Genomic DNA, 13,144 nt, shown 5'->3' on the forward strand with positions numbered 1-13,144 from the left:
ATGTGTACATTTCTCTATATAGGATTTGTTGTTGTTTAGATGTTTTAGTTGCATCCAATTCTTCATGACCCCATTTGGGGTTTCCTTGGCAAAGATACGGGAGTGGTTTGCCATTTCCTTCACCAAATTATTTAACAGATGAGAACCCTAAAGCAAACAGTTAAGTGACTTGCCCAGAGTCACTGCTCTCTGTTTCTCTCTCTCTCTCCATGTACATACACAAGTATGTAAATGCATGTATTTTATATGTGTGTGTATCCATGCACCCACATACATTCAAACATGCATACTATGATGAAAATGGGTTTTGGAAGAGAAATTGATTTGGTCCATAATTTGCCAACTTCTGGATCAGGGAATGGGAAGGTGAAAACAGAGGAAAGCTTCTGATGGAGGTAGCCCTTTCCTATTTGAAGAAGGGAAGAGTTGTGGCTGGTATGGCAGGTCTTCAAAAGGAAGGATGTTCCATGGATAAAGTCAAGAAGCTAATACACTGTTGTTAGAACTGTGAACTGATCCAATCATTATAGAGAGTTATTTAGAATTATGCTCAGAGTAACAAATCTGTGAATACTTTTTGACTCAGCAATACCACTATTAGGTTTATTTCCTAAGTTGATCAATGAAAGAGGAAAAGAACCCACATGTTCTAAAGTATTTATAGCAGCTCTCCTTGTTAGGGCAAAGAACTGGAAATTGAAGGGATGCCCATTAATTGGGAATGGCTAAATAAGTTGTGGCATATGATTGTGATGGAATACTGCTAGGCTGAAAGAAATGATGAGCAGGTTAGTTTTGGAGAAAAAAAAAACCATGGAAAGGCCTATGTGAAATTATAAAGAGTGAAATGAGCAGAACCAGGAGAACATTATACACAGCAACAGAAATACTGCGAATCACTTATATAAGTCCACTTCCATAGACAGAATTGATCAACAGAAATAAGACATAATTTTATATATAACTACACCTTTTTTTGTCAAGTGATGCATTCTATAATGAGGGAAGGGGAGGGGAAGAGGGAGTTAATGTAACCAACAAATAAATAAATTTAAATTAAAAAAAAATAGATGCTACATTGATATGAGAAAAAGGTCTGGGTACAGGAAATAAGAAGGTAGTAAACTTGGTTAAAGTAAGAGCAATGGGCTGGAGATAGGAGAAAATCAATAAGACTAATCTAAATTATAATCAGTCTTGAAAACAGATGACCTAGAAATTCATATTTAACTTCTAGATCAATGGAAAGGCTAGATTAGAAGCAACTGAATGAGTTGAGCAACTGGGCAACATAGCACAGAAAATAAATTACTTTGGCAGAAAATGGAAATCTTTTGAAGAAGTCAGAAGACCAGCAAAGAAGGATTTTAGATAGAATATAGGTTCAAATAAATAAGCAGGCCCTAAACAAGGAGCTTAAAATAGTTATTTAAAAAATGGGTGTATGTAAGCCATGTTTCAGGATAAAAAAATTATAGATCTTGTGGCTGAAAACTCAGGGAACCAAAGGAAGATGGGCCACTTTGGACTTGTGATAAATAATCTGTTGTTATCTAGAGAGGAAATTACCCATTAGGAATCAAATGACATTTATATTGCTATGGAAATGATCATTAGCTTTGGAAAGCAAGAACAAGTACCATAAATAAACCATATTTCAAGGAGTTTCAAGACATCCAATTAACTAGACACTTGGAGAAAATAGGAGAGCTGGCTACTGGATGAAGGGCTAGAGAAAGACTAAGCTCAAAAGCATAGAGAGGAGACCTAACCCATTAAATGACTAAACTCACAGTTGAGAGGAATGCTATGGGTATGTATGACTTATGCAGATTTTCACAAAGCTCTTAATTTAGTATCTTAAACTATTCTTGAGGAATAATATGGATGAAAAGATAACACAATCAGAATTAGCTGGATTCAGATTTGGTTGACTGGTTAGTTCCAAAATGTCCTTGTCAACTGGTTTACCATCAGTGGGGCAGTCAGTCTTCACTGGAGGACACAGGAATCTGGATGATTTAACATTTTTATCCATGACTTGAAAGAGGGCATAGAGGGCATGCTCATTAAACATGCAAATGGAACCAAGCTGGGAGGAATTGCTAATATACTAGATATCAGAATTGGGTTCCAAAAAAAAGGAAATGACAGGAGCATGGGGCTAAATCTAGAAAGATGAGATTCTCTGGGAAAAATGAGAGTCTTGAACTTGGGTCAAGAAAATCAATTTTACAAAATGTTAAAATGAGGGGGAGAAAGAGGCTGGTCTACAAAAGATAGGAATGGTATGTTGATATAGGGCTGCATCAAGAGAGTTATGGCTTCAGGAATAGGGAAGTTATTGAGTCCTGTTGTCCTCTACCCCATCAGACCTCATCTAGAATATCATATGTAGTTCTTGGCACCACAGTTTATGGCAGGCAGTGGAAAGCCAGAGTGTTCAAGAGGGCCACCTGGATGATAAAGGACCTAGAGTCCATGTCATATGAGAAAAAAGTTAAGGAATTGGAAATATTTAGCCTGGAGAAGAGTCCAAGACTTGCTACCAGGCTTCTGGTATTTGAAAGTATTAAATTTGTTCTGTTTGGCCCAGAGAAGGAACCAGGAGTTATGTGTAGAAACTGCAAAGAAAGATCAACGTCAGGAAAAAATATCCAATTTGTAAGTGGAGGGTTCCTCTCCTTGGAGGACTGGATGACCACTTTTAGGGTATGTCATATTGGGGATTCCATTTGTGTAGGAGTTGGACTCAAGTATCTTTGCCAAGAAAATCCCAAATGGGGTCACAAAGAATTAGACAGAACTGAAAAATGACTGAACAGGAGTTGAACTAGATTAGCCTGCTAAGGTCACTTCTAACTCTCAAATTCCATGATACAATGGATAACAATTGACAAGATCTTATTTGGGCTAGGATGATGGACCAAATCAGTAAGATGAAAGTTAATAGGACCAAGGGAAAAGTTTAAAAAGTCAGCTTTTCAAGGTCAGAGTGGGGCAGGGTTTGTGGCTCAACAGTTCTTATAAAAGATCTAGAATTTTAGTCAAGTATGAGCTAAAAAGTGAGTCAACAGTATGACAGGAGAACAAAAAAGTCGAATGCCATTCTAGCCTTCATTAAGAGAAGCACTGCTACTAGAAGGAGGAATATTACAGTACTTTACATTGATGGGTCCACATCTCTAGTACTTTGTTGTCCTTCATTTTTGAAGAGGATTGGAGACATCATAAGGGGATGTCTTAAATCCTATTGGATTTAAATAAGGCAGTTGCCCAAAGTTGTCAGACTCACTCTCTCTTCCAGAGTCATCGAAGTCCAGTAGCAGGACAAAATTCAAGATGATTGATGATTATTAGGGATGCAATGGATGACCTTGGTGCCTTAGATGTCAGACCAAGCTCTAAGTTATCATATGATATCCAGTTCTAGTCACGCTTTTGTGATGAAATTGACAACCCAGAAGGTGTTCAGGACAATGTAGACTTGGAGATCATCCAATATGAGACTAAATCAAAAGTATATGTGGATGGTGGTGATTAGCTTGGAGAAGCTGGGGGCGGGGAATGAAATCGATAATGGTCTTTAAAATCTTAAAAGTATTATTATGTGGGGGCAGATCAGTAGACTGAGGGTCATTCCCAGAGACAGGAGGTCTTGGGTTCAAATCTGAACTTGGACACTTCCTAGCTATGACCCTGGGAAAATAACTTAACCCCCATTGACTAGCTAGCTCTTAACACTGTCTGCCTTGGAATCTATACACAGAATTGATTCTAAGATGGAAGATGATGGTTTTTAAAAAAGTATTATCATGTGAAGGAACTAAACTTATTTCTGCAGAATTAAGTTTAATTAGCTAAGCTTATGTTCCCAGGGAAGTTCCACAGAAGCAGATATTCTGCCTCAAGGAAAACTTTCTGAAAATGAGTGCATTCCAAAAGCAGAATGGACTGACTTCATTAGGCAAATTGAAGAAGTTTTCATTAGCAGGGATTGGACTGGTTGGGCTTTGAGAAACCTTCCAACTCTGCAATGATGTAATCCTTATAAAACTTGAAGGGGTTCTGGGTAGAGTGTTCCATCCCAAAGGCAGGTACCTTAAATTATACCATTAAAGCCAGGTCTTGAAGACTTATTTTGCAAAGGTGTTTTCATTACAATGTAAATATTCCTTGGAGGGATAACACTATATGCTAGTTTCTCCTCTTCTACTTGACCAACAGAATGAATGAGAATAATGCAGTAATGGTGTATTAGTTGACGAGCATTTATTAAGGGTCTACTATGTGCCAGGCACTGTGTAAGCACTGGACTGACCCTGTTCTCAAAAAGCTCACAGACTAATGGGGAGAACAATGTACAAAGAACCTTGTACAAGTCATACATTAATAAGATTGGTGGTGGCGAATCTTGGAGAGAAGGTATGCAAAATGGAGACTTGGGAGAAGGTTTAGAAACTGGAGATCAGAGTACATCAAAGAAACTTCCAATTCAAAGATTGTGCCTACAGAAAATCCTCATGGGGAGACCAAAAGAAAAGAAGGCCTCTTAGAGAAGACAAACAAAACTGTGAGTGGTGATGAGGAAGATCTTGTCCTTTCCCTGAAAGAATTCAGATCCAAGTGGTACTCAGGACACTGCCAGAAGAGAGGTCAAAGCCACTTTGAGCAAAGCCTCAGAAACCACATAAAAATAAACTCACCGAATCAAGTGCATTTTTTAAAAGCAGAAAGGCAAAGGATAGCAGAATTAGGAAGCCAATGGCCAAACTCATTCAGGAAGCTACTTTCCCCAAACTGTTATAAATAGACACCAACACCAAGATCAAAAGGAGGTAGACATACGTGTCCTCACACAGTGTTCCCAATTAAAGAGGGACACGGTATAGTAATTACCAAAACAATTATTTTTTTAAAAAGTCCTCCTAAATTTGTTTTGCTTGATTGCATGTTTATTTTCCTTTAGGTTTTCTTTCTTTAGGAATAGGAGTTAGAAAAAAAAATCCTTAATCTTTTCAAAAATTAATTTAAAAAGTACAAGATGCCCCCCTTTGTTAGAGCCTAGATAGGAATCATATTGTGGTGATTCCATTTAGGAGCTAAAGTGTTCCCCTAATGCTCTCTCCCCTCCAGGGTACCAAATGATCATGTACCAAAATGATCAGTTCCACAAGGCTAAGTAATTGATTTGTAGCATGGGTCCCATCCTAGTGGCCAAGGCCCCACAGGGATTTAAGGAGTTGAAATGATCAAGACATACAAAGGCGCCTCTGTAATCAGAATGTTGTATTTGTGGGGTTTGTGTACTTTTGGAGGGAAGCATGGTTTGGGCCACTGATTTCATGGGTTAGAAAATTCAAGAAAAAGCACCTTCTCAATTTGGAACTATGCCCTAAGGGCGCTAAAAGACTGCCTGCCCTTTGATCCATCCATAGCACTGCTGGGTTTGTACCCCAAAGAGATAATAAGGAAAAAGACAAATATTCATAGCTGCACTCTTTGTGGTGGCAAAAATTGGAAAATGAGGGGATGCCCTTCAATTGGAGAATGGCTGAACAAACTGTGGTATATGTTGGTGATGGAATACTATTGTGCTAAAAGGAATAATAAAGTGGAGAAGTTCCATGGAGACTGGAACAACCTCCAGGAAGTGATGCAGAGTGAGAGGAGCAGAACCAGGAGAACATTGTACACAGAGACTGATACACTGTGGTACAATTGAATGTAATGGACTTCTCTACTAGCAGCAATGCAATGATCCAGGACAATTATGAGAGACCTATAAGAAAGAACGCTATCCACATCCAGAGAAAGAACTGTGGGAGCAGAAACACAGAAGAAAAGCAACTGCTTGATCACATGGGTCAAGGGGATATGATTGGGGACATAGACTCTAAACAATTACTCTAGTGTAAATATTAATAATATGGAAATAGGTCTTAATCAATGACACAAGTAAACCCCAGTGGAATTGTGCATCAGCTACAGGAGGGGTTTGGGGAGGGAAAGAACATGACTCTTATAACCAAAGAAAAATACTCTAAATTAATTAAATAAAAATTTCAAAAAAAAAAAAAGAAAAAGATAAAGAACCTTCTGCCAATGAAAGTTGACACCTTTAAAACTGAAGTTTTTTTTTTTTTTAAACCCTTACCTTTCCTCTTACTAACAACTAAGATAAAAGGGCAAGGACTAGGCAAATGGGGTTAAGTGACCTACCTCAGGTCACATAGGAAACTATATGAGGGCATATTTGGACCCAGGTCCCCCCTCCAGGCTTGGTGCTCTCCCCACTGTGCTACTCAGCTGCCTCTAGAATTTCATCCTATAGACAGTTGCCTGACTATCCTGAAAGGTGATATCATCTGCCCAAGTCAAATAATTAGGGACTTGACTCTAGGTTCTCATGGCCCCGAGTTCTGCCCTCCATCTACAACCACCTGATGCCTCTCAGTACCTGTACACAGTAGATTTGAAATGTTTGCTTGTTCCTTGAATTGTCACTCATGTCTGAAAATGGAAAGAATAATGGCTGTGGAGTTGGAAGGATTTGGGTTCAGATCCTACCTCCAATGACCACTAGAGAAGTCACTGAGTTTTTTCTGGGTCTTGATTTCTCTCTCTATAAAAAGGGATCCTAAATTCTGTTAACCAAAAAAGTCAACAGTGTAGGGGGTAGCTAGACGGCTCAAGGGATTGAGAGCCAAGCCTGGAGATGAGAGGTCTTGGGTTCAATTCTGGCCTCAGACACTTCCTAGCTGGGTGATCCTGGGAAAGTCACTTAACCCCCACTGCCTAGCCTTCACCTCTCTTCTGTCTTGGAAACAATAAAAGTATTGGTTCTAAGACAGAAGATAAAAGTTAAAATAGTCAATAATACTTACTAAACAGCCACAAAGATTTGAGTAAGAATGATTTATGATGACTATGTATTCATTCTTATTACTCAACTATTGCCACCATTATTTATTATTTAGTTCATTGTCATTTATATTTTAAATGTTCTTATAATCACTAAAGAAGAGATCTGAGAGTATATCTTACACCTCCAATTAACAGTCTCAGCTTTAACTGAATGATGGCCTGTGAGAAAGGGACACATTCTAGGCTAGGATTTCTGGGTTTAATTCTTCCACTATCAGTGTATCAATGAGGCCAAGAGCAAATGATTTAATTCCTTTACCTCCTGCTCAGAGAAAGATGAAATTTCTAATAAAAAACAAGCAGCATGCTGGGCAAGTAAAGTGTCTGCTGAAGAAGGAATTGGTAAGGCTTTATAAATGCTGGCCAAAAGAAAACAGAAAGAACTGAATTCCAGAGGATGCCCCTGAAGCCAAGGTCAGGGCATACAATAAAGACTCAGCAGAGATGGGACTGAGCTGATGCTTGTCTCGGCCATCACACACTAAATAGCATCCTCTCTATATTAATGTAATTAAAAGCTTTTATGTTGCTAAAAGCTGCTTGTAGTGGCTAAACAGCCATTCTAACCAATAAAAATACAGGTGGGAAAAGACGGGCACCTCAAGTGGCAAAAAAGGAGTGAATTTTGGAAGAAACACAAAGTATGATGGATTGGGGGTCAGAAGCCCCAAGTTCAAAGGTGAGTTTTCCCAGGGACTCTCTCATTTGCCCTTGGTTAAATAGAATGGAATCTTGGCAGAATAGGAGAGAATACTAGATTTGGAATTAAGAAGATCTGAGTTCCAAGGGGCAGCTAGGTAGCACAGTGGATAGAGCACCAGATCTGGAGTCTTGAAGACCTGGGTTCAAATTTGACCTCAAACATTTCTTAGATGTGTCACCCTGGGCAAGTCACTTAACCCTAACAGCCTAGTCCTTACTGCTCTCTTCTGCCTTCTGTGATACATAGTAAAAGTTTAAAAAAAATCTGATCTGAGTTCCAATTCCATCTCTGATACTTAGTAGCTTTGTGATCATAGGCAAATCCTGTCACTCCTTGGAGTCTCAGTTTTCTCAACTGTAAAGTGGGAATATTTCTCCACCTCTCAGGTTTTGGGGGAGGATCAAAATGATGCATATTAAATATGTTGAAAATTTTAGATTTCTATAAAATATCATTTTCATTATATTATGTAGTTTCTGTGCACCTCAATTTCTTTATATGTTAAAAGGTATGGGATTAGACCAAAGAATGCCCTAAATTCCCTTCCAGCTCTAAGTTCTACAAACCTACAATTAAAATAGGGACAGGTAGATGTGGTAGTGGATAGAGCACTGGGCTTGGAATTAGGAAGTTCAAATCTGGCTTCAGGCACTTCCTAACTGTGTGACCTTGGGCAAGTCACTTAACCCTGTTTACCTCCGTTCCCTCATCTGTAAAATGAGCTGGAGAAGGAAATGACAAACCACTCCAGTTATCTTTTTCAAAACATAAACAAAAACACCTAAATGGGATCACCAAGAGTCAGACATGACTGAAAAGCCATGGAAAATGATTAGAATATCAAAACCAGTAATTAGTTTTAAAATTGTTTATAGTCCTTCAAACAGTGGGAACACATGTCACAGTGCCACTTCAGGAAGGGGACAAGGGAAGGAGAGAATATAGATCACAAAATGTCAGAAAATGAATGTTAAAAACTCTTCCTGTGGGCAATTGAGAATATATATATATATATATATATATATATATATATATATATATATATATATATATATATATATATATATATATATATATGCACACACACATAAACTCTTTGGGGGGTTTAAAACAAATTACCTAAAACAATGTATCAGAAACAAAAAGGGGAAACATTTCTGTTACCCCCTCAATGAAAAATTAAAACAGTAAATGACTTGATGAAGACAATATTTTATTTTTTTAAAATTCATTTGACTAGGGAGAGGAAGGTGGCTACACCACCTGGTTGCCTCCGGAATGGGTCAGACCAGATGGACACTGAGATCTCTGCCACCTCTCCAATTCAGTGATACATCTCTTGAGTGAATATAACTCACCGGGGAGCCAGCCAGTACCATGCCATAAAGTAGAATTAATGATGCTTTTCATTGTGGGACAACCTTTGCTTATGGACAGCAGTCAACGTTGCAATCCATTAAACCTGGGACCACAAAAGCTCACAGAACATCTGCACCGATGAACTGCAGGAGCGCCAAGGAGAGACCAAGGGGTCTCAGAGGACAAGTCTATCAGGCAGTCTTCTCTGACCTGCCTCTCTTTTCTCAGAAGAGGTTGGTAGCTGTTGTTATAAAATGTCTGGACAATGGGTAGATTTCCAGATGTGGCTCCTAACGACGTTAAATATCATGACCACAGACTGTCAAGATGCCATGACAAATGTCCTACTTCTCTCTTTTAGAGGGAAGATGAACCCCTATTGGTACAAAGAGCCTAAATAAGTCCCTGACCTTAAAGAAAGGATGGCAAAGGAAGGAGGAGAACACATGCCCAAGAAGTGATTCAGGGAAAGAGAGTATCAGGGAAGGTTTTATGAGGAGGTGGCACCTGAGATGAGCCTGGGGGGAAAAAAAGTTTTAAGAGACAGAGATGAGGATGATTCAAATGCATTCTAGACATTAGAAATGGCTTGGGTCAATACATGGAGGGACAGGTAGGTGGTACAATGGAGAGAACTCTAGCCTGAGTTGAAATCAGGTCTCAAATACCTGCTGTCTGACCCTGGGCAAATCACTTAACCCTTTTTGACTCTGTTTCCTCATCTGTCAGATGAGTTGAGCAATAGCCAACCACTCCAGTATCTTTGGCCAGAAAACCTCAAATGGGATCACAAAGAGTGGGACACAACTGAATAACAAGAACACACTGAGGCATCAGCCAGAAAGCTGAATGTTGGGGAAAACAACTAACAACTGGAATTCTAGTTTGGCTGAATTATAAATATAGTTAAAAGGAACCAGATGGTGAGGGATATGTATGCTTTTTGGTTTTTCAACCTATAAATACCCAACTGCCCAGACCTCCTCATTTACTAGAAGAGGTCCTTATTTGATGTTCTCCATTTAGGAAATACACACAAGCACCCATTTGACTCTCTTTATTCTCTCTCTCTCTTTTTTTGAAGTTCTGCTGTCCTTTCCACTCCTTAAATTAGTTCTAGCCAATGTTTCATTTCAATATGTATATTGTTCTAATTACAGATGTGTTGGGCTTTGATGGCTCTGAAAAATTATAGCTTTTCCAAACCAAACCTATATTCAGTCTGAAAGGGTGGTGGCTTCTTTAGAACCACCTATTCCTCCCCCTTCCCCCCATCTGCTCAGTATAATGCAAGGCTTTGCCCACTAGTCCAAAAAAGAGATGGCTTTGGTTTCTCTTTTCCAAACTAAGGGATCTCAGGCCATTCAGAGTTCTCTGGAGACCCAAAGGCCTAGAAATGTTTGCAGTTATACCTAAAGCATCGTTTGTGCTCATTATCCCACAAAATTAGGGAGGTAAAAATAGGGAGAAGGCAAACAACTAGACAAGGGGTAGTTTACAGTGAGCATCAGCCGAGGTACATGCCATGAACAAAAATACACATTTTATAAGAACATTCCCGGCAATGTAAAAAGGACAACCCCAGAAGGCGGCACACCCAAAGATGACCGAGAAAAACTGGCCAAAGGTTGGAATAAACTGGAGGCTGTGGCCTCAGACACTTCCCAGATGTGTGACCCTGGGCAAGTCACTTGACCCCCATTGCCTAGCCCTTACCACTCTTCTGCCTTGGAGCCAATACATAGTATTGACCAAGATGGAAGGTAAGGGTTTAAAAAAATAAAAAAATAAATAAACTGGAGGCTGTTTGGGGTAACTTACCTTTGGTGCACATTGGAAGTGCATTCCAGGCACGGGGAGAGTGGTAACATACATAGTAATGCAGCGATATAGGTATAAAGTTCCCATTATAAAAAAGAACCGGCGTCCCACTATTGACCTAAGAATGAGAAGGGGAGGGGAGAAAGCTAATTAACCACCATGGATTGGATTTATATTCATCACAGAACTTCAAACAATACTTAACAGAATGAGGAATAACAGCTCAGAAAGAGTTTGGCCAATGGGCCAAATCTTAAGAGGAAAAAAGTTGTGTTTCCATAAGAGGTGGGTTTGAACCCAGATCTTACAATTCCAGAATTCTTTCCAGATATGTCATGTATATATCAGCTATAGCAAGCTGATCTCTTACCTGACCACAGTAAACATGGAGGCTCTCACCCTCTCACCAGTGGTAGGCAGCTCATTGCCAGCAATCAGACCTTCTCTTGGGAACCCAGCAAAGGTATAACCAAGAGAGGGACACAGAGGAATTGACTAATGAACCAAGGTGATATTAAATAATTGGCCATGTAGGAAAATAAGACATCTCATTTAAATCAAGATTATAGGTGAGGATCATTGGAGGGGTTGGCAGACAAGAAATTATTTCCATGCCTTTCATGCACACTGAATATTCTTTTCCATTGTCTAAATATTATATTTTAGGGGCATGTAGGTGGCTGAAGACGGGAGGGTCCTGGGTTCAAATTAGACCTCAGAAACTTCCTAGCTCTGTGACTCTGGGCAAGTCCCCAATTGTCTAGCCCTCACCACTCTTCTGCCTTGTAACCAATACTTACTATCAATTCTGAGACAGAAGGTAAGGGTTAAAAAAACTTAGATTTTGTGTTAACTCAGTTGGAAATGTTTCCAGCCAGTCAAGTCTATCAACCTTCCACGAGGAAGGGCAATTATATTGTTCCTCGTGTTGTACTTTAGGACTTCTGTGGTTATGCAAATTCTACTTCCTAATCAAGAAGTTGATCCTACCCCAGACTTCTGTCCCATATCTAAATTAGAGAACTCTGTTCCCATGCCACGTGATGATATTTATCGTTTGGTTTTGCATTTTTAACCTGAGCTTTTATTTGATATTTGTTGGCACCCCTTACCTCTAGTTTTTCTAAAGGGAAAGGTCTAGCCTCATTTTTTCAAACCCTTACTCTCTACCCAATGAGCCACTTAGCTGCCCCTAGCCTTGTTTTTACCAAGTGCTACCCCAACCCTTTTGGGTGGCCAAAGAAATGAAGAAACTCAGTTCCTTCCAAGATAGGGTAGCACTCCCTTAAAATTCTCAATCTGGGATGTGGAGAAGTGATTGCATTGCTTCAGGGCTCATGGGTCTCCCCAAGAACTATGTGGGATCGAGATGGGGCCACCCCTCAATCCCATTACTGGCCATGTAGGGCAATGTATGACACCTTACTTAAATCAAATTATATAGGAAAGGATAATGGGGAAGGAGAAGAGCAAAGAAACTCTTTCTTCCTCCATGAAATATACCGACCAAGACTCCCAGGGCTATCAGATGTACTTCTGTTACAAAAGTCACATTGAAGACTGCTTTTTTTGAGAAATTCAGAAAGTGAAAACCATAAAGAAGGGGCTGTCCATCTAGTCTAATAGTTCTTAGCCAAAGATCTGTGAATTTGTTTGAAAAAAATACTTTGAGAATTGTATTTCAATATAATCAGTTTTCTTTATAATCTTGTGTATTTTATGTTTAAAAACTTTATTCTGAGTAGAGATCTCTAAGTTTCCCCAAATTGCTAAAGGAGGCCATGACCCACAAAAGGTTAAGAATCCCTTGACAAAAGCAATGCATTTTCTTCTCCAAACAAATCCCATTCCAAAATCCATCTATTGTTCTGGCCAAAGACATCTTCTGTCAAACTGGGCTCCATGTTTTTCTAACGAGTGCAGTAATTAACATGATGAACATGGAAATATATATTGTATGATAACATATGTACAACCTATATCAATATTACCTGCCTTCTTAAAGAGGAGAGAGAGATGGGAGGGAAAGAACATGGATTGCAAAATGTCTGAAAATGAGTATTAAAAATTTTATTGACGTGTAATCTAGAAAAAATTAAAAAATTAAAAAACCCTAATTGAGTCTAATCCTTTCATTTTCTGGATTAGGAAAATGAGGTTTCCTTAGCATAAAATTGGGCAACAAAATAATATACCCTCTTCAAGCACAGGCATTTTTTGTTTGATTATTAGGGTACCCAAGAAAATACAAAGATACACAATTCCTACCTTCAGAGCTTACAATTTTGAAATTGTTTCTGTGCAAGACTATCCATTGTCAAGCCTGTTACTAAT

At 39.1% G+C, this 13,144-nt stretch overlaps 1 protein-coding gene across 10 annotated transcripts in view; it reads right to left on the reverse strand.

Annotated features, from left to right (window-relative positions):
• SGMS2 (sphingomyelin synthase 2) overlaps positions 1–13,144 on the reverse strand; it is a 121,727-nt gene that overhangs the window by 14,823 nt on the left and 93,760 nt on the right. For all 10 annotated transcript variants that reach the window (XM_056803106.1, XM_016423013.2, XM_016423014.2 and 7 more), the window contains one exon: positions 10,811–10,928. In XM_056803106.1, the coding sequence (XP_056659084.1) occupies positions 10,811–10,928 (118 nt within the window). The remainder of the gene's footprint in view (positions 1–10,810; positions 10,929–13,144) is intronic.

This window comes from Monodelphis domestica, chromosome 6, assembly GCF_027887165.1.
Source record: "Monodelphis domestica isolate mMonDom1 chromosome 6, mMonDom1.pri, whole genome shotgun sequence".
In the NCBI taxonomy this organism is placed as follows: domain Eukaryota; kingdom Metazoa; phylum Chordata; class Mammalia; order Didelphimorphia; family Didelphidae; genus Monodelphis; species Monodelphis domestica.